Source organism: Protomyctophum bolini (genome assembly GCF_963924005.1).
Source record: "Protomyctophum bolini genome assembly, chromosome: 14".
In the NCBI taxonomy this organism is placed as follows: domain Eukaryota; kingdom Metazoa; phylum Chordata; class Actinopteri; order Myctophiformes; family Myctophidae; genus Protomyctophum; species Protomyctophum bolini.
This window is the reverse complement of record NC_137875.1, coordinates 18,347,364-18,367,150: the sequence shown is the minus strand read 5'-3', so window position 1 is coordinate 18,367,150 and position 19,787 is coordinate 18,347,364. Positions and strand designations below refer to the sequence as shown.

At 42.2% G+C, this 19,787-nt stretch overlaps 1 protein-coding gene across 20 annotated transcripts in view; it reads right to left on the bottom strand.

Moving 5' to 3' along the window:
- The window catches only part of LOC308328710 (neurexin-1a), a gene marked incomplete at its 5' end in the record, with an annotated part of 423,001 nt that overhangs the window by 187,420 nt on the left and 215,794 nt on the right, over positions 1 to 19,787 (bottom strand). For 19 of the 20 annotated variants that reach the window (XM_080782790.1, XM_080782779.1, XM_080782794.1 and 16 more), the window contains one exon: positions 19,597 to 19,716. In XM_080782790.1, coding sequence (XP_080638916.1) covers positions 19,597 to 19,716 — 120 coding nt within the window. Of the gene's footprint in view, positions 1 to 19,596; positions 19,718 to 19,787 lie in introns of those variants that run through there. The other variant, XM_080782793.1, reaches the window with a different exon arrangement.

Genomic DNA, 19,787 nt, shown 5'->3' with positions numbered 1-19,787 from the left:
GGCCCTGGTTGCCTTACTGAAGAAGGGGGACACAGCGGGGGAGGAAGCATACAGAGTACATGTGTCATCTCTTCAGAACTGGTGTGATAGAAGCTCCTTAGGGATCAATGTGACAAAAACAAAATAACTTGTCATTCATGAAAAGGAACCTGTGCAGTCCATTACAATTAGTGGACAAATAGTGGAGGTAGTAGACCATTTTAAATACTTAGGCACATATATTGACAGCAAACTCAATTTCAGTAAAAATACTGACCAGATTTTTTAAAACTTGTAACCAACGCCTCCACCTACTACGAACTCCTTTAGAGTGAGCAAGCTTATCATGGAAACAGTCTATAAGAACCTGATCTTGACTTTGAACATGGCAATGTGGTATGGCAATCTTAAGTAAAAGGAAGAAGCAAGCTGCAGCGAATAGTGAACCTAGCCGCAAAAATCATTGGGAAGAGACAGAAATAATTAATTGTATCTAAGGAAGTACTTCGGAAAAAAGCTGTCAAGATAGCAAATGACCCCTCTCATCCGCTCTGCAGGGAGTTCGAACTACTTCCCTCTGGTAGACAGTACAAAGTACCAAAAGCTAACCGTAACATTTTTAGAAATTCCTTCATCCCAAATGCCATTAAGGCACTAAATGATACCATGTCTCGCTAGAAATGTTGTTTTCCAATGTACAGTATTTGCCACTGTTGTCCTGCACTTTTTTGCCATGGAAAAATAATTGTGTAAGTGTTGTTGCTGCTGTTGTAACGGTTTGTTTTTTACCGTTGATGAGACCGAAGACAAATTTCCACACGTGGACAATAAATGAAACTAACTAAACTAACTAACTAACATGAGACACAGAACGAGTAGAAACAAATGGTGCCATTTTATCAGGATTATTAGTGAGGGCCTATTATATGAAGATAGGTTGAAAAGTGGTGAAGTGGTCCTTTAACCCTGAGAGTGTACTGTGTAGCCTCGGTGACTGTAACCAAAGGTTTGGATAAATCAACTCTCTCGTTGTGTTGTTGTGATCATCTCTAACATTGTTCCGTGTATCGGCTATAGCAGTGTTTCCCAAACGTATTCATGTCAAGGACCCTCAAATTGACACTCATTACAAACGGACCCCATTTGAAAATACATGCCAGGGACCCCCATAAGAGAAGATTTTTAGCAGTGATTCTCAACCCGTTTAATTTCAAGGACCTCCAGTTTGACATGCATTAGTCTATACGGAACCCCATTTAATGGAATTTCAATCTCTGGGACCCCCAATTTATATTGTAAAATCAAAGTTAATTTAACTCTGAGAGTGTACAAATGGAACCAAATGGACCCGTTAGGGTCCGTCTGGTTCCATTTGTACAGTATTTGCTTTCTTCACTAGCACTGTGGTCACATTAATTAAAACCTGGATATAGGCAGCAAAGAGTGTGCGAGATTAACATCAACAACGCCTGTGTGAATGTAAAATTCAGCAGCCCCATACCTCCAGCATTACATGTAAATGTGCGTTGCACACACTGATTAGGCACGGTGCGGAGAAGTATTAATATAGAAATACCATCAACAGAGCTGATAAAACAGAGCGCAAATGACAAGTATAATGCATTGTGTTCAAAGCAATAATGCCAGCCTTGCAAAGAAGAAAAGAGCATGGTCTGTACAATGAAGTGACTTCATTTTCTATAGTAATCAAAAGCGAAACAGGCCTATACAAATTATATTATATAGCGGGATAGATAATGGACTCCTACTGAAGGAACGGAATAGTGTGTGTTTCAGGGGGGAAATGTGTAAAAAGGTGTAGCATGAAAGAAACTGATTACGATATAATTATTATTAGGCTAAAGTAAGTTGGCCTAAAAACTATGTTTACACGTTCTTTTTGTAATACTGACACGTATGCTGTTAATGTTAACCATCAACACCAGAGCTGACAACTCTTACATAGGAATGCATGTGTGTTAATAACAATTCTTCTGCATATTATCTGCATTTACATAATGCCTTTTTCCGAAGAACTAGAGGGCAAGGCACCTCTTCATCAGTTGCAGGCATGGCATTTTCATGTTTCGACAAGTTTTGAAAGCCTATAAAATAAGGTGATTAGAACCAGGAAAAAGCTAACTTTTGCCACATCATACGATGTGCAAAACGATCTAGTCTCATATCACAATAAAACACGCTGTATTGCCCAGCCACCCCAATTTTTTCATTCCATCCAGTGGAGGGAGCGAGCGCACGCACGCACGCACGCACGCGCACACACACACACACACACACACACACACACACACACACACACACACACCACTTTTCCCATTACCAAGGTTGGAGGAGGCACAGACTGCCCCCCCCCCCCGCAATATATATTGAGCCTTTTGCTGTACCTTTTATGATTTTCACTCACATGATTCTGCTGGCAAAGTTGATATTTGCCCCCCGAAACTAAATTGGAACCAGTTTGATGTGTCAAACCGACATCTTTCTTCTTCTGAAAGGGAATAAGCAAGACCACAACACAGCTAGTCATTTCCATGAATCCGCCTAAATAAAATGTAAGCTCAAGAGCTGCCGTAATAATGCTGAGAGGAAAAAACGGTGACCTGTGAATGTAGATAATGTGTTTGTGTATGTGTCCACGTGCATAGACTTTTGTGCATCTGTGTTTGTCTGTCTGCACATTCATGTGCGTGCGTGTGTGTGTGTGTGTGTGTGTGCGCGTGTTGTGTCTGCAAATGCATAAACTAAATCCTATCTGTCAGTGAGGGAAGATAGAGGTCAAGGGTCAGCAGCTTTCTGGAGGTTCTCTCTCTATCTCCTGTGACAGCTCCCGAGCTGCATGGGACCAACGGGGGCATGTCTGTCTATCTGTCTGTCTGTCTGTCCGTCTGTCCGTCTGTCCGCCTGTCCATCCGTCCATCACTCCTGAAGTCTGTCCTGAAGAGATACCTTCCCTTCAAAAAGGGACTACATTCTCAAAAAAGAAAAAGCGGAGAAAAAAGAAGCGGGTCAAGGACGATTCGTCTGTCTTCCTTTGAAAGGGTTCTATGGCCTTCCGGCTAACTGGGACAACAGAGACTTTCAGACAAAAAATGCTCACAATTGTCTGAATGAGAAGCTATTTCTAAACAAAATGCCTCCCCTTTCTCCTCAAAAACGTCTCTTGACAAAAGAAAAAATGACGGCCTATCTGAAAAAGGGATTTGTTGAATTCATTTATGTTCATTCTCATTCTTTATGCAACATACTGCTATTCATGGGAAGCTTGCACAAAATGTCACCCACTCTTTTATACCTGTTATAAACGTGTGATGTGACAATAAACGTGAAGTTGGGTTGAAGTATTAACGCTAAAGTATCCTGGAATATGAAACAATGACATACTGTACACTCTACAGCTCAGCAGGGTGCATTCTACGGCTGCAATCTCTACTTATTCCCATCTCCAAGCCACTCCTCAGTTCTCATGCAAAGTCCGTTTTATTTCCCTCTATTCTTTGTCTTAAAATGCCATTTTCTGCCTAAACCCTATTAGCGTCACTATTCTGGGGCGAAGCGATTTGGTGTAGGGAGAAAAAAGTAGACCTACCTATGGAGAAGATAAATTGCCATCGTTTAATGTAATGTTTAAGTTCATCTGATTTCAGAGGTGCCTCTGTGTCTTCAGGCCTGTGCATCACACTTGTGTTATTTGAAATTTCCTGTTTTCCCACTTACCTACATATACCAACTGCGCTATGTGCTTGTGAAAATGCTAGGGTGTTAGCAGAACCATAAAGTGCTAAAACGCAGGGAATCTCAGACTCCAAATTCCAGACATGCGATATCTGCCAGCATGTCTTGTACAATAATTTAACAGGTCGAACGCTGTGAATTCATCCACCTTGAGCTAAAGCGGAAAGAAGTGTCATTTGAAGAAATTCTGAACTTATTTGGAGCGACTTTGCTCGTTTTAAAGCTGTGGTTCTCTCTTGAGATACCGAGTTGAGAAATGTGTCTGCCCATGGACAGCTAGATAAATTCTTACACTCCTCTTGGACAGGCTGGCCTGACATAACAAATGACTGGTGGATGTGTTGCCAACTGATCCACTGAGTAATGGAACCATTTTAAAAAGCGGAATGATTCGCCGTCTCTTGCTTCTCTGTCGGCTGTCAGTGTGGATAATGTGAACTTAAACCTTTATCTCATCTGGTTTGAGTGATGGCATGATCTAAACATTCAGTTTGTAGGAAAACAGTCTACATTCTTGAATAGCAAAAGAAGAAATAGTAATTATTATTAACACTTAATTAACACATTTAATTAAAAAAAAAAAAATCATGCTTTATGTAGTATGTGACGTGTCAAACTAGGGCTTTTCATGATCCTGAATCCATTCCAAACATTATAGTTTAGCAAAAAAACACTAATGCTCGGCTAAAAACGACCATAGCCACAAATGTGCTGACATCGTCACAATTATGTGATGCCGGTTATGGCTGTTTTTAGCGCAAGGAGTGTTTTTATGCAAAACGAATGTCTTCCAAATCCTGACAGTATTCTGAAAAATCACTGTTTCTATGTCAGTGGTTTTCAAATTATTTCTTGTCAAGGACCCCAAAAATGATATGTAATTGGCCGCCGACTCCCATCTGAAAATATGTTGTTCCAGGGACGCCAAAAAAAAGGAATCGTGAAAGCAAGCCCAAATAAGCAACTACACTTCAGAAACAAGCCCAAACTAATGCAACTATGAATATTAAGATTATGTTACAGGAAAACTAGCCCAAAGTCGCTTATAAGCAGAACTGGCAACACTGCAGGCTAATTGCACGGGGGAAAAATAATGTTTTGTCGGCCGACTGGTTTGTGCGGATAAAAAATGCTATAGTCTGTTGCAATCTGGCAGTTTTAAGTAGTCTTTAACTAGTATGAACAAGATGGACAGTTTGGTGTGGAGTCACCTTACAGTAAGTATAGTGCATTCGATAGCAGCTCTAGCTCTTCAAGGTGTCATGTTCAATTGCCTGTGCAATTGTATTCTAGTCAACAATTAAATTAGTATTGTTGCTTTGTAACAACAAAACCCACAAAACCCACTCCTCGCAAAGATGAGGGTCTCGCCATCGCACCACAAGACACTGCAGATGTGATCGTACAGAGATTACAGTACAAAACCAGTGCTACTGTGTTCTCTAATTTGGCATCAGCAAGCATTAGACCTCTTGTGTTCATTTATCAATTTGTAACTCCGAGAGACTGTATCCATTTGTCTTTGTTGCATCTAACTGACGGTGTACACAATACACATGTAACCAAATGGACCCTTTTACAGGTTCATTCGGTTACATTACGTATCCTCTCAGAGTTAAATTACCACTGAGGACTTTACTGTGTAGACCCAGTGGTGTAAAGTAACTAAGTAAATTTACTTAACCTGTACTGTACTTAAGTGAAATGTTGAGGTATTTGTACTTTAGAGTGTTTCCAATTTCCAGTACTTTTACTTCCACTCCTACATTTCAGAGGCAAATATTGTACTCCACTACATTTATTAAAAAATCTTAATTACTAGTTACTTTAATTATTACAAAACATGCATTAAAACACTTTTGGCAAGTTGAAAATTGCAGATCTACAAGCTCCAAAGCTTGTAGATACATTTCCAAAATAATTTTATACATTTGAAAGCTTGAAATGGGACATTCTGCATAGTGAGTACTTTCTACTGTTGGTGCTTTAAGTACATTTTGATGGCAATACTTTTGTACATTTACTCAAGTACATTGCAGTATTGATACTTCTACTTATGTAAAAACTGTGATTGCCGTTTCCACCACTGCTGGCCTCCCCGGCCGAACACCATTTGCGTTGTCTGCGGGACGCCCCCCAGAACTCTGTCACAGCATACGAGTAGCAGCATGCTACATGGGTTTATCAGGGAACGCAAACGCAACATATGTTGGGCACTGCCCCCCTCCTCCCCCCCAAGCAAAATACCACAAAGCCGTGTGAGCCGCTGCAGAATAGATTAATGGCCGATGTGATTCTCTCTCTTGTTCTCGTGGTGTTTGCTCGTCAGGTTTTGAAGGCCTATACCAAGCAGCTCTCCCATCATGCATCATCACAGCGGCGTTTCCCACAACGCGTGATCAATCAAGTGAGCCATTTGTTCCTCATAATAATTGTACATGATGAGTCATAACGTGAAACCAAATTCACAGGCATTCCATACAATGGGTCTCCCCCAAACCAAGATGGGTCTCCCCCAAACCAAGATGGGTCTCCCCCAAACCAAGATGGGTCTCCCCCAAACCAAGATGGGTCTCCCCCAAACCAAGATGCTGGACAGAGAGCTTTCTGCAGAGATCACTTACAGTCACGTTAACAACATTCTCTCGCAGGAAGAAGAGGATACCCGGTTGCCATGCCAACGGCCTTTTCCCCCACTTATGCCCTGTCTGCTTCCTGGCATAGAAACCCACTTAAAGCCATTTAGCCAACCAGCATGAAGAGATCATTTGAAGTAATTAGGCCAGATAGTGACCACTGATGACATGCAGGATTATGGGAGGAGAACGAGACAAAGAACGAGGCAGAGAGAAGGAAAGACAGGAAAGGTGGTTCCCGTTATGCTTACCAGTGGTGTAAAGCATTGGTTCCCAACCTTTTTATACTGAAGTACCACCTCAGAAATTATTTAATAATAATAATAGTCATTATTAGCACAATTCCTGCTATACTATCATTTATGAGCAGCAAAATTAGTTCCTATGTATTTGCAAATGGTTTGTATATTTGTTTTTTCCACCGTTGCTGAGTCCCGGCGGTCAGTTCAGTTGGATGGATGAATAAAACTAAACAGCCAAAAGATTTCTGGGGTTCCGGACAACATCAATTGGACATGATGCGTGGAGTCATCCAGATACCAGGCGGCCGTTCGCATCGCCCTGTTGGCCTCATTGGCGCCGCGCCCATTTGCTCAACTTCTTGTCTTTGCATTATTTGACTTTGTATGTAATCACTCCACTCTAACTATTCAAATCTGAACGCACCTTAACCATAAAATAGAGGAAATACATGACTATTTACATATAACGGAACTTCTTGCACATCGTTTAATACTTTGTCATATGGTGGTTTATAACTCAAGCATTATACTTCACTGTCTGCAAGAAGTCAAGTAGCCACTACACAATTAAAATACAGTAGTTTATCAATAATTTAAAACATCAACTTTACCAGAACGTTACAGACTATTCACTTTTAGTTGCTTGAATGATGCACAGATCAATTGGATCCATGCAACGGAATGTTTGCCTCCAGTAGTGATCTATTGTATGAAGGAGACATTGTTATTTCCGATTCCGAGCACTGAGTTGGTACTGTACTAGTTACAGTTTACAATGATGGGCTTTCAGTTGTGTGTGCACGTTCATGCACGTTGTTTTTGTGAGTAGGGGCACTGAAGTGAATACACACAAGCACTTTAAGAGTGCCTCTCTCATATCTCAAGGCACAATGGCTCCTCAAAGCTAGGCCAAGCGTTCAATAATACACACTGAAGCCCAAATATTTTCCAGACCCATATTTGTTGTTTGGCTGAGCTGCCTTATAAGAGGTCCACATCCAGGGCAGGCAGGGAGGACATTACTTCCAGCAGGCTGTTTATGTCCCCCTGGCTTCACTGCCGGAATGTGTGTGTCCGCCTATTGACTGAAACCAAACTAAGTGGCTAATCCTTGCGTGCCTCCCCAGGGGAATAGGGCACGCTTGTGTGTGTAGCCTTGAACAAGGAAGTGCTAAATGCCAAGTGTGCTCCACTCCGCAGTCATTCCACCCTGCTTTGCAGTTTTAGATGAATTGCTAAATACATTTATTTTTAAATGTAGTAGCATTTATTATAAATTCAATTATAGTACCCAACTCACAACAAGTTGTCTCAAGACTCTTAGAGCATAGACGCCACACTGAGAAAACATTGGTGACAGCGGCAAGGAAAAACTCCACTTTAACCCTGTAACACACGGATTAATTTCTACTTGCAAAAAAGAGATTTCAACCTTACTACTTTTTACTACTAGGACTTATCAGAGGAAATTATGTAAAAATAAATAAATAAAAAGTGTTTTGCAAATGTTATGCACATTTATAATAATAATAAAAATAATAATAATAAATTAATAATTTACATTTGGGGGATATTTTTCACAATAATAAATAAAACATGTTCTACACATTTTATTTGTGTGAATTTGAGCCTCTGTGGGGGGTATTTATATGCAAATATCATGACCAATGGCATTGCAATGAACATCAATGATGTTTAGGTGAAAAAAAGAAGAAATAATTAATTAATTAATTAATTAATTAAAATATGTTGTATTATTGTAACGCTGGGTGTTACAGGGTTAATGCTCACAAACATAATTTGATTGTACAAAACCAGTCTTTCATTTGGGCAAAAAAATAATTCTTCATAATTCTTGCTGAATCTTAACACAATTCTTATTCATTCATTTTTGTTTTTTTTATAGAAGTTGGACTGGTAATTTTTTTTTTTTTTTGATGGATGGATGGATAATCTTACTCATAATATGATGAATTAGGTTAGTTATGCTTTAGTTTGAATAACAACTTTCACTCGATATTATTCTACTTTTTGCCAACAAAGCTTCATATTTTAGTCTCTCTCCAGCATACATCAATTTGATTTCTGGATGAATGGACTGATTAAAACTAAAGACGTGATTGTGATGGCATGGCAATCGGATGCTATATGTAAATGTAGGCTACTATATGCAAAACACTGTATAGTGGTTCCAACGGCTGCACTGGAGTCAATTAACCTGTCAGTGTCTGAATATGAAAATGAATATGTCAGGCTGCCTCAATTTGTATGAGCGTGGGCGCTGATTCAGATGGTAATAACTGACACGCATAAATATAGTGCATGCAGCAGAGCTGCATGCACTGACATGCTTAAAATGACATGCTTAAAATAAAGTTTCAATGACTCAAATATACAGTAGTGGTCACAATTGTTATTGTGAATATTGTTGTAAACCACAGTAGAGTAGGCCTTGCACGGTGCACTGGATGGTGAGGTGAGAATTAACCTTGATTTACTGTATGTGCCAAAAATAGCCGACCTACAAGCTCACAACGTGTTCCGCTGCGGCACGCTGTGAGCTTGTGGGTCGGCTATTTTGGGTGTGCGACACGTCAGTCGTAATTTATACTGTACAGTGTACACTAACTCTAACTTCAGAATATTTTGATTTTGTCTTAGTCTTTTAAATAATACCATTTAGTCTTAGTCATATTTAGTCTTCTGAAATCGTTTAGTCTTAGTCTAGTCTAAAGCCCAAAACACACCAAAGGGTCGGGTTGGGACAAAACAGCAACTCAATGAGTTGTATTGGTGTGGTTGACCTTAAAAACTGTTTTGTCCCAACCCGACCCTTTGGTGTGGTTTGCTAGTCTGATTGAACACTACAAACCCGCACACATAGATCAGCCAACACAGGGAATCTGGAAGTACCTTCACTAAAAACGCTGGGACATTCCCAAACTCTTGTCCCTTCTGGCTCCAAAACTATGGAATGCACTTCCCATCACAATCAGAACTGCAGACTCCCAAATCCAAAGCCGTATAGTCTGAAAACCCACCTATTCAGACATCATGGCCCGTAGCACTTGCCCTAGCCCCGACGACCTTCCAGGAGTATGCAAAGGCTCAAGTTATGTAACCTAGATAGCATTTTATGTAAACTTAGATATAATTTTATGTAGACTTAGATAGCATTTTTGCGAACGCAGTGAGCACTTACTATGAGACCTAGCAGATCATGTCTGTCTGTGTGTCCGTGTGTCCGTGTGGAGCTGAGTGATTTGTTTGTGATTGATGCAACACACTCCATATTTGGACGTATAGCTGCTTTGGGGACTCCTTATATGGTTATGGCTAAGTTAAAAACTTTAAAAATAACTTAACTTAAAAAAAGAATAACTTAAAAATAAATCTTAAAAAACCCCAAATATGTACGAGCTGCGTTCGCTTCCCGCGTTTGCGCGTCTTACTGGTATGTAGACTTAGATAGCATTTTATGTAGACTTAGATAGCATTTTATGTAGACTTATATAACATTTTATGTAGACATAGCACTATATAGTATATATGCAAAGTTTTATTATACGTATAGTAGGGATGTGCCGATGAGACATTTTGGCCGATATCGATATCCAATATAATGAATTGCTTATGGCCGATAACCGATATTACAGATGTCGATATGATCTCATTCTGTATTGAAAAATTACAATAATTGTGTCCATTCTGAAAAATACATGTAACAGGGTATCTGCACTGCAGGCTTAGGCAAGTCAGATTGATTTTTAATACCTTTATATTTAATATTGTGAGCTTGTAGATCTGTTCAAGCTGTTACTTTGGGCTTGTTTATCTGTAAAGACAGCCCGATTAATCGGACCTATTCATTAATCGGTCTGATTGATTAATCGAACCGATGCCGATTAATCTAAAAACAACTCAAATCGGCCGATATCGATGTGTTTGCCGATTAATCTCCCATCACTACTGTTTAGATATTCCACTGTTACGTTCTTAGCTTACGTATGATTCATGATAACTACTTTTTTTTATGATGTATTGCCATGTTTTTTGTTCTTGCTTAATGTAAATCGCTCAGGATTAAGAGAGTCTGTTAAATGCCTAAATTGTAGTTTGGGCTTTAGTTGACTAAATATCTAAAACCTTAGTCAACTTAGTCTTTAGTCTTAGTCTAAGTAAAAAAATAAATAACACTGTACACTAACACAATTCAGTTCAATAAGCAATATCTTTCTTCAAAGCAATATTTTCAAACTTTTGTCGTTTATTTTTCTCGATAGGCCACAGTAAGCTACATTTAATTAAAAGGAGGCGGGATTAATCCAGTGCAAAACCACCATATATACCATTCTATTTTGGTACTTTATATGCCATAGCAGCGTACTGTTTTATGTCCCTGCTCAATGCCCAATCAAACCACACTCCATAATTTATACCTTTTATATATTTTTATGATATCATTCAATTCTTTCATGAGCGCAAATTAGAAAAGAAAAGGGGGAAAAAAGAGCTCAGTCTTTCTTGTGGTATGTCAGTATTAATTGTTGGTGTCTGGTTTGTACTGTTCATTCGTGGAGTAGTGGGTCCTTCAGGACTTAATCAGAAACACATGACAGAAATAAGGATCCTGGCCAACGCTGGTATATTATTATACTGTGCTCGGAATAAATTAGGTCTATGTCCCTGGCGAACCAGACAGTCAGTTAGCCAGGGGCCCAGACAGACAATTCACTACATACAAAGCTGGGTCTGACACATTAAAACTCAAGTGAGCGCAGGCCCTCTTTTTCCCTCGGGCATCGAGGACAGAGACTAGAGCCCCACACAGTCCCCACTGTTGATACAATATTGACATGGCACTAATGGCAAGACAGGACGGAGGGGCAACCAGGCGAGGTGAAGATCGCGTGGAGGCCAGGCATTACCAGCCACCCTGGCCCTTCCACGACCCACTTTAGTTCAACAGCAAACACTGTCCTATTTGTCTCAGTGCATCACCCTCAGACACTTGACCACAGCAGCCCAAATCCCCCAGGACAACAAAACTGGAGTTAAACTCTTATCCAGACAAACACACTCACGCGTGTCTGCACGCACACGTGCGCACGCACGCACACATGTGTACACGTACACACACGTGCACACATGCACGCATGCACGCATGCACGCACACAGCCTCTAAATTAATAGCATACCACTTTTCTCAAACCCCTTTGGACGCCGCAGAGAGGATGCGAGTGCAATATGGTCGGCAACATTAAATCACAGCGAGCTTAAAGGATTTTGCATTCACAGAAAAGCAGTGCAGGCGTTTACAAACATAGATGAGGTCTATATCTCCTGTCTGTGACCATACCATAGCCTGCCCACACACAGCTTTCTTTCAGATGGAACAGAAACAACAAACAAACAAGTAAAAACTAGCAGGGACAGTGATTGTTCAGTAACCATAATCCATCATGGGGCTGTGGGTCTGTTTTAATTTGTGTACTGTAAGCTACATTTACCTCCTTCAAGCATTTTCCAGTTCATGTCTAAACCGAGTTAAAGCTGCATTCCGGAACTTATTTGAATGAACAAATGTTAGTTTAACCGATCTGTGTGGCAGATCATGTTAATAAAGCACCATATCTCTCCTGGACAAGCGTCTAGAGAGGAGATCGCCTCTTGGGTGAGAGTCAGAAATGTTTGCCTCTCACGTGGGGAGGCCCACGATCCAATCCATGGATAGGACACAGATGTTCCGGATCCCAGCTTTAACAGTGGAATTGATGGAGAGGCAGTATGAAATCCAGAAGAAAAAGCATCAGTGATGCAATCGGAAAGTGTCAGTGTGATGATGAAGGCTTCTTCTTGGTGAGGTTTTTTTATATATATATATTTCACCTATCATTCTGAGGGGAATACCGCAAAGTTTACTTTTACTCGGAGACACCTGGTGCGCTGTTGCTCAATAAAAGATGGGAGCGTTCTGAAAAAAGAATCGGCATTCTGGAGGCGGCTGCACACAGCCACATACACGCACTCTTGCTTTATTGAAAGCAACTGAAAAATAGACACAGACAGTACGCCAAGCATACACTGTGAATATGATTTTGACACGGACCAGAATAACTGTGAGGACCATCTCTTTTAAATAAAAAGAGACAGGCACTCAATGAAATCAAAGTATGTAATACATGCTATTACCTGCTGCACACCGTGAAATCATCAGCGTTCATAATTTATCCATTTGTAACTCAGAGAGTGCACAAATGGAAGTGACTAATGCACCATATATTTTGTACCCTCTCAGTGAAAATAACACTGGATTTTATTTCACTGTGCAGAGCTCAGGCTCAGGAGAAGAGCTATATTACCAGTTAGTACAGATCAAATAGTTCTCAACACAGGAGCACCACAAGGTTCTTGTTTCAGCCCACTACTGTTCAGTCCGTTACGAGTCACTCAATTAACTCAAACCAGTCATTGTCTCCACCAGGCCGAAGGGATGGGGAGAGAGTATGTTTTGCACTCCGTGTGTGTGTGTGTGTGTGTGTGTGTGTGTGTGTGTGTGTGTGTGTGTGTGTGTGTGTGTGTGTGTGTGTGAGTCCATCCGTCTGTGTGTGTGTGTGCGTCCGTCCATCTGTTACCAGCTAATCTCTGGCACCGTTAACCTGGTCAATGCTACATTTTGCACACACACTCCCTGGATGCCAACGAACCTCTGCCCCAAATGTTCCAGAACGGCCTGTTATAGCGCCACCAGGAGGCCAACTTTTGGGAAACACATTTTTGGATATTACTCCTCCAGATTCTGTCCAAAAATCCCGCAAATCTTTACACACTATCTCTATAGTCGTGTGTTCAAGACGGATCTGTCTGATATTTCATATTCCATCCGAGTTGGCTAACATTGGCTTTCAAAGTTTGCAGGATTGGCCGTTTTAAACAAAAACACTCGAATCATGAACGCAGCCTGCAATTTAAGTGAAATCTTTCACAGACTTTCCTACTAGGCTGAGGAATATATCCCACCCATTTTACATTGGCCTGGTATGGCTCCCCTGGTGGAGACCTGTTCCCCGAGGGGCACTATATCTAGTTTTCCATTAAAACCTATGTATGTACCATACGTCAAAACCTACTGACTGCTATAATGTGCTGCACACAGTAAAATAAAATAGTTACATTTACACTACAGTGCACATCCTCTTGAATTGTCAGAACAATGGCAGGCAGGGCTAGCTCAGTGGTTTTCAAACGGGCGAGTCAAAATCTCTTCATAGCAAGGATAGATACTTTACAAGCTGTACTCAGTGTACTGTATAAATTCCACCTATATAGACAAATAGTTTAAATGTTTAAAGTACTTAAAATACTACTTTTAGAATATTGAATTTGGCTCTGTATTGGGAAATGAGTGCCAACAACTACTGATTGTAATTACATAAAACAATTATGCATACCATGCTGTATACTGTAGTTGTATACAGTATATCAATAATAATGTGTGGTTGTCACAAAATCCCAAGGCACACCTGAAATTGTGTCTCAGCAGTCAGCACACACCAGGGTGCCTTGGCACACCGTTTGAGAATCCAACGGGACACCTCATGGCCAACCTCATCCATTGCTTCTCTCTCTTTATAAATATATGCTCATGTTTAGAAAAAGATCTCTCCCGATATGGGAGCGCATGTGTCTAAAGAATAACGAGGCCGCCACGCTGTTGCCACTAAGCGAACCTCCCGCCGTCTTCCACTTTGTGATTTTCTGCTCCACGTCTGTTCCGAGAGTCATTCGTCTTGGCCGTGACCGCCGGTGAGCTCGCTGAATTACAGGAGATGTCATGTCGCAAAACGGACGACGCTGCACATCTCCTCACTCTATTTGGTCCATTACAATGAAAAGCCACTTCCCCAAACGCAGGGTGCCGGGAGGTCTTTTCAAATTGACCGGGTAATTTTAAAAATCCTGAGGGTTTTACCGTGCAATGTATAGTGAGTTAACCCCCATACTAGCACATGTCGTTTTGATGTGTCTAGTGGATAATAGTTCTTCTCAGAAAATAAACCACTTTAAACCCTTAGTTGACTGGGGTCACCCAGGGCTGTACTCCAGGAGCCAGTTGACTGGGGTCACCCAGGGCTGGACTCCAGGAGCCAGTTGACTGGGGTCACCCAGGGCTGTACTCCAGGAGCCAGTTGACTGGGGTCACCCAGGGCTGGACTCCAGGAGCCAGTTGACTGGGGTCACCCAGGGCTGGACTCCAGGAGCCAGTTGACTGGGGTCACCCAGGGCTGGACTCCAGGAGCCAGTTGACTGGGGTCACCCAGGGCTGTACTCCAGGAGCCAGTTGACTGGGGTCACCCAGGGCTGGACTCCAGGAGCCAGTTGACTGGGGTCACCGAGGGCTGTACTCCAGGAGCCAGTTGACTGGGGTCACCCAGGGCTGGACTCCAGGAGCCAGTTGCAACCACCTCACTACACTAACCACACTAAGTTCCTATAGCTTAAATGGCTTTTAAGTCAAGACGCATGCATTACTAAAAGCAATTTAAGCTATAGGCTAAGTTTGAACCAGGGGGGCAGTCAGACAGATATTTTGTGAAGTCAAGAACTCAAGTGTAAGTGCACACCACTGTACAAGCTCACAATGTGTTGCACTTTGACATGTTGTGAACCTCAGTATATAGGGATGCTATAGGGTTCATAAAAGGGTCTTGTTTGGGCTCACTTTAACCTAAATGCCTCACTAGCAGAGCATTAATTTGCTCTGGTCAAAGGGCTCAACACTTTGAAAAGCATTATCTTCGCCCGAGGACAAAAAATGAAATGGTACCATCAAATATTACGGGAGCTCCCTTATGATTTAGTGACTGGCAGCTGTACAATGTACCAGGACTCAGAATATTATTGTGGCCGGGAGCTGCGAGATGGAGTTTTTCCTCCATTTGAGAAGGCAGGGTGCCCAAGACCCCAGTCCACCAGAGAGATATGTGGAATTGCAACGGGCTCCAAGTGTGAGTTGGTCCCTCTGAGACGTGCTGCTCTGTTGTAAATTGCCTGCACTTCAGCTTATGTAAATGCGTGTGGTAAAATGTGATATTCTCCCCTGTGATGTGGGTTTTTTCTCTCCCTCTCTCTTTCTCTCTCTCTGACAATCCATCAACTGAGATAAAACCACAACCTCTTCAGCTGCTTTATATTTCACCACTCAGGGTTTTTCTTCCTCTTTCTTCTTCTCTTTTTTTTTGCTCTGCAGAGAAAAAGAGAAAAAGTCTCTCCACTTCTCAAACAGGTACAGTTTACCAATAAGCCAGGAGAGAAGATGGTTTAGGATGACGCACAAGTCTGTTGGCCCTGTACATTGATTAGTGCGATGGTGTTGGTGCGTCAGCAGGAATATTGAGACTGAGGGCTGAGTCATACATGGTTGTGCACCAGTGCTGTGTGCACTGAAAACAGGCAATCTACAAGCTCACAATGCGTCACATTTGTGGTGCATTGTGAGGCCTTCATTGAGTCATAATGCATGTGCGCTGCTTCCTACAGTGCAGTAAAATGAGCTCTAATGAGGAATACGCATTATTGAAAAACTAAACATACAGAGTCAGACTCCCTGTTTCTCTCCCCACCTCCCCCAAAAAAAGAAGTTCCAGGCAGGTTCACTGGGAGTTCGACATCAAAAATATAATTCAGTGCCTCCGCAATAACCCTACCCCTCTGCTGAACCCCTCGTCTGGTCTAAGAAGGAAGGTATGACAGATAACAAAGACACGGAAGGAGGAAGAGGTTAGGGGGGTCGGGGGGGGGGGGGGGGGGGGTGCTGTCCTCAAAGTTCACGTCTCTTGGACGGAAGAATCCTTTTAGCGTTATCATGGCCGGCGGATATGTGCGGGATGTAAGACTGCACTGTGGAATGTATTAACGCTTTCTCTTGATAACAAAAGACGTGGTGTTATCAGGCAGGCAGAAGTGTGACTCAGAATGCATTAACATTTATGGCACACACCCTCCATCTCCCCTTTTGTGTCATCTCCGGAGTGCCCACTCTGGTCTTTTTTTCCCTCCTTAATGCAGCTCAGCAGTCTTTACTAGTGTGAACCACCCCGGAAGAAAATAATGACCAGACCAATCCCCCGTGCATATTTTGCATGAGAAAGTAGCCTATTTTCTTACGGTGCTGCAGACATTACCCCACTTCCTTCTACAGCCAACAGCCAAACAGTAATGAGAATACATCCCCCTGAACCCAATGCCCAGTTAGATGTCTTTAAGAGAGATTAATAGAGCATTAACTTTTAAGTTGTATCACGCACACGACGACGCACCGCAAAATAAGTTTACAGTAACTCTAAGCGGTACAATGTGCATTTTTACAGATGACTTCGCATAGATAGTATGAATTCACGATGCAACATTCTGTACTCACATTGATATAAATATAAATGTAATTTTGCAATGCATTAAGTTGAGTCTGTCTGTCGGTTTGAGCACGGAATGTCCGTGACGTCATGTTGTTGACATCATCAGACGTCATAATTGTGATGAAAGGCACCGCTCACTTCACACAGGTGTCATTTTGAGGGGCGCTACTATATACAGCTTTTGTCCCCACAAAATGTCCGCAACACAAACATTAAATGCCATTGACAATAAAGGGAAAATGTATGTCATCTTGTCCACACACGTCTCATATTTGCCATCGACAATGAAACGAGATATTAGGTCAAATGTCTGCCAAATATGATGTAAATTTATGGCAACAGGCAACAGGCAATCTGATTGGCCAGTATGAGATGATGCATGATGATGTACGATATGTCAATATTGTTATTGTTGAAGTCTGTATAGGTTCCCCTTGTGGTGAATGCATCTTTTCAATTTCCCGATCAAGATCAGGCAGGAAAGGATAAGAGCCTCAAAAGAGCTCAGCCTCAGTCTGGGAACTTGGAAGCACATAACAATGGTGAGCGTGTGTGTGTGTGTGTGTGTGTGTGTGTGTGTGTGTGTGTGTGTGTGTGTGTGTGTGTGTGTGTGTGTGTGTGTGTGTGCGCGTGTGTGCGTGTGGTCGGATACAAAATGATTGTGGTGTTGTTGCCTCTGCAAACAAACACCTACCTTTGTTGTTGTCCAGCCAGCGGTCTCTGTGGGTGTTTTGTTTAACTGAATATGGCCGACGATTGAAATCATAAATGTAACCTAACGTTATTCATTTTTTATAAAAAATGTTGTTTGTGGCTTTCGCCTTTACTTTTTATAGAGGGATAGAGTAACAGTATGCCGACAGGAAATGGGGGAGAGAGAGGGGGGTGACATGCCGTAAAGGCCGTCGGGATCGGGCACACTGCCATACTGGAGAACCAGCCACGGTGCCCAGACGGCTACGCCAGCCGCCCGGCCTAAAGGGTTATGAAGAACCCAGCTTGCGTGTGCTGTGCCCCATATAGTTGTACGAGTCAACTAATTATAGGTTTTCAATTATGTTACAGAAATACTACGCTATGTGATCCGACGACCAGGAGTGTCCCGGTTTCAAGCTGGGGGGGGGGGGGGGAGTCCCACAAAAATGGCCCAGTTCCAGTGTCCGTCGACTAATACTATGACAAAAAATTGCCACAATTAAATTCCTGTCCCCACTCATTATTACCCAACCACCACATCCATGGTGTTGAAAGGTGCAGTCACAATAGCTGTGCTAAACACTGTATAAATGCAGATACAGGTGGGCTTACATGCACCTTCATTTACTTTAAGTATGTGCCAGATTGATCATACTACAATAACAGTAACCACTGCAGTCCTCCGGCTCCCCGATATTTGTTTTGCTAACTATGAGCAGCTGGTTAAATACTAGATTGTCATCATCATCATCCTTCGAGTGCCCTCGAGATCTGCGACACAAGCTGCTTCCACTGGTCTCTGTTGCTCATTGCCACACAAGTTCATTCACAGTCAGTCCTGTGTCCCTACTCAGAACATCTGGAAATGTGAGAGGTTGTGTTCCTCCTGATGGGCAGGGTAGTCTCCACAGATGAATATAGCTTACATAAACTGTAGCTTATTACAAGCACTTCAGGCCTGTCCTTTCCTTGTCAGGAAGTCCTTTCTGCTACTGACTACTTAATTATAATTCATTTCTATTTATTAATAAGGGACATTCAAGCTCATGGCCTACTCGTTAAAGTTAGAAGGACTAGCCTACACGAAACATTGAATAAACATCACTTAGTAATAAGGTAGTCAGAATAAATAATGAACATATACTTAGTAGCCTAAAAGTATACACAGAGCTCTTTACGGGTTAAAAAAAAGTATGGACCCAAGCCTCAAACCCTAATGGACCTTTGAAATTGGTTCTGAGATCCGAGTGGAGCCGACTTACTGTAAAAGAAATAAAAAAGAAATAGGCACCCGCACACCGGAATTACATTAAATCGCATGTTTTCACCTCAATGAATAAAGTAATCCATGATTGATTCCACGGAGGTTTGATGATTTGTGCGTGCGTGCTCTCTTGGCTTTCACTTTAACTGACAGGGAAATAAATGTGTTCCCCCATATATTTCGCTGTAATCTGATCTGATCCCTGGTCAGCCAGACAGCAGCACCTACAGAGCCAGCCTACAAAGAAGATGATTGTTGTTATGCATTAGCTTGTCTGACAAGCGAGAGAAACTGGTCGTTGCAGCGAGAGGCAAACATGCATCCAATACAATGACGATTGTGAAACAAAATGTGAACGGTGTTAACCAGCGCCAGGTCGGGAAAAATAAATAAATACATAGACCAGTCATCTCCCAATAGTGGGGGGACATTCTGACCCTTCTGACCCCCCCTCTGGCGCCTATGAACATTATACCTCCAGGTTTTGGGGGTAAATTGCTGGGGAGGGGACTCCCCTGTAAGCCCTTCAAGAACCTATGGGAGTCCCCGCCCGGACCCCACTTTGGTAACCACTGTACTACAGCAAGGACAGGAACAGTGGGATGTCCTACCGTCATTACAGAGCGGTCCGCCAAACGACGTCATGCTGCAGTCGCAGCTGAAGCCCTCCCACTGTTGCAGACACACCCCTTGGTTGGCACACGAGTCCTCTTGGCAGGTGGTACTGGGACCTGGACATACGCACACACGCACACACACACACACACACACACACACACACACTGGTGAAGCAGATATTTGC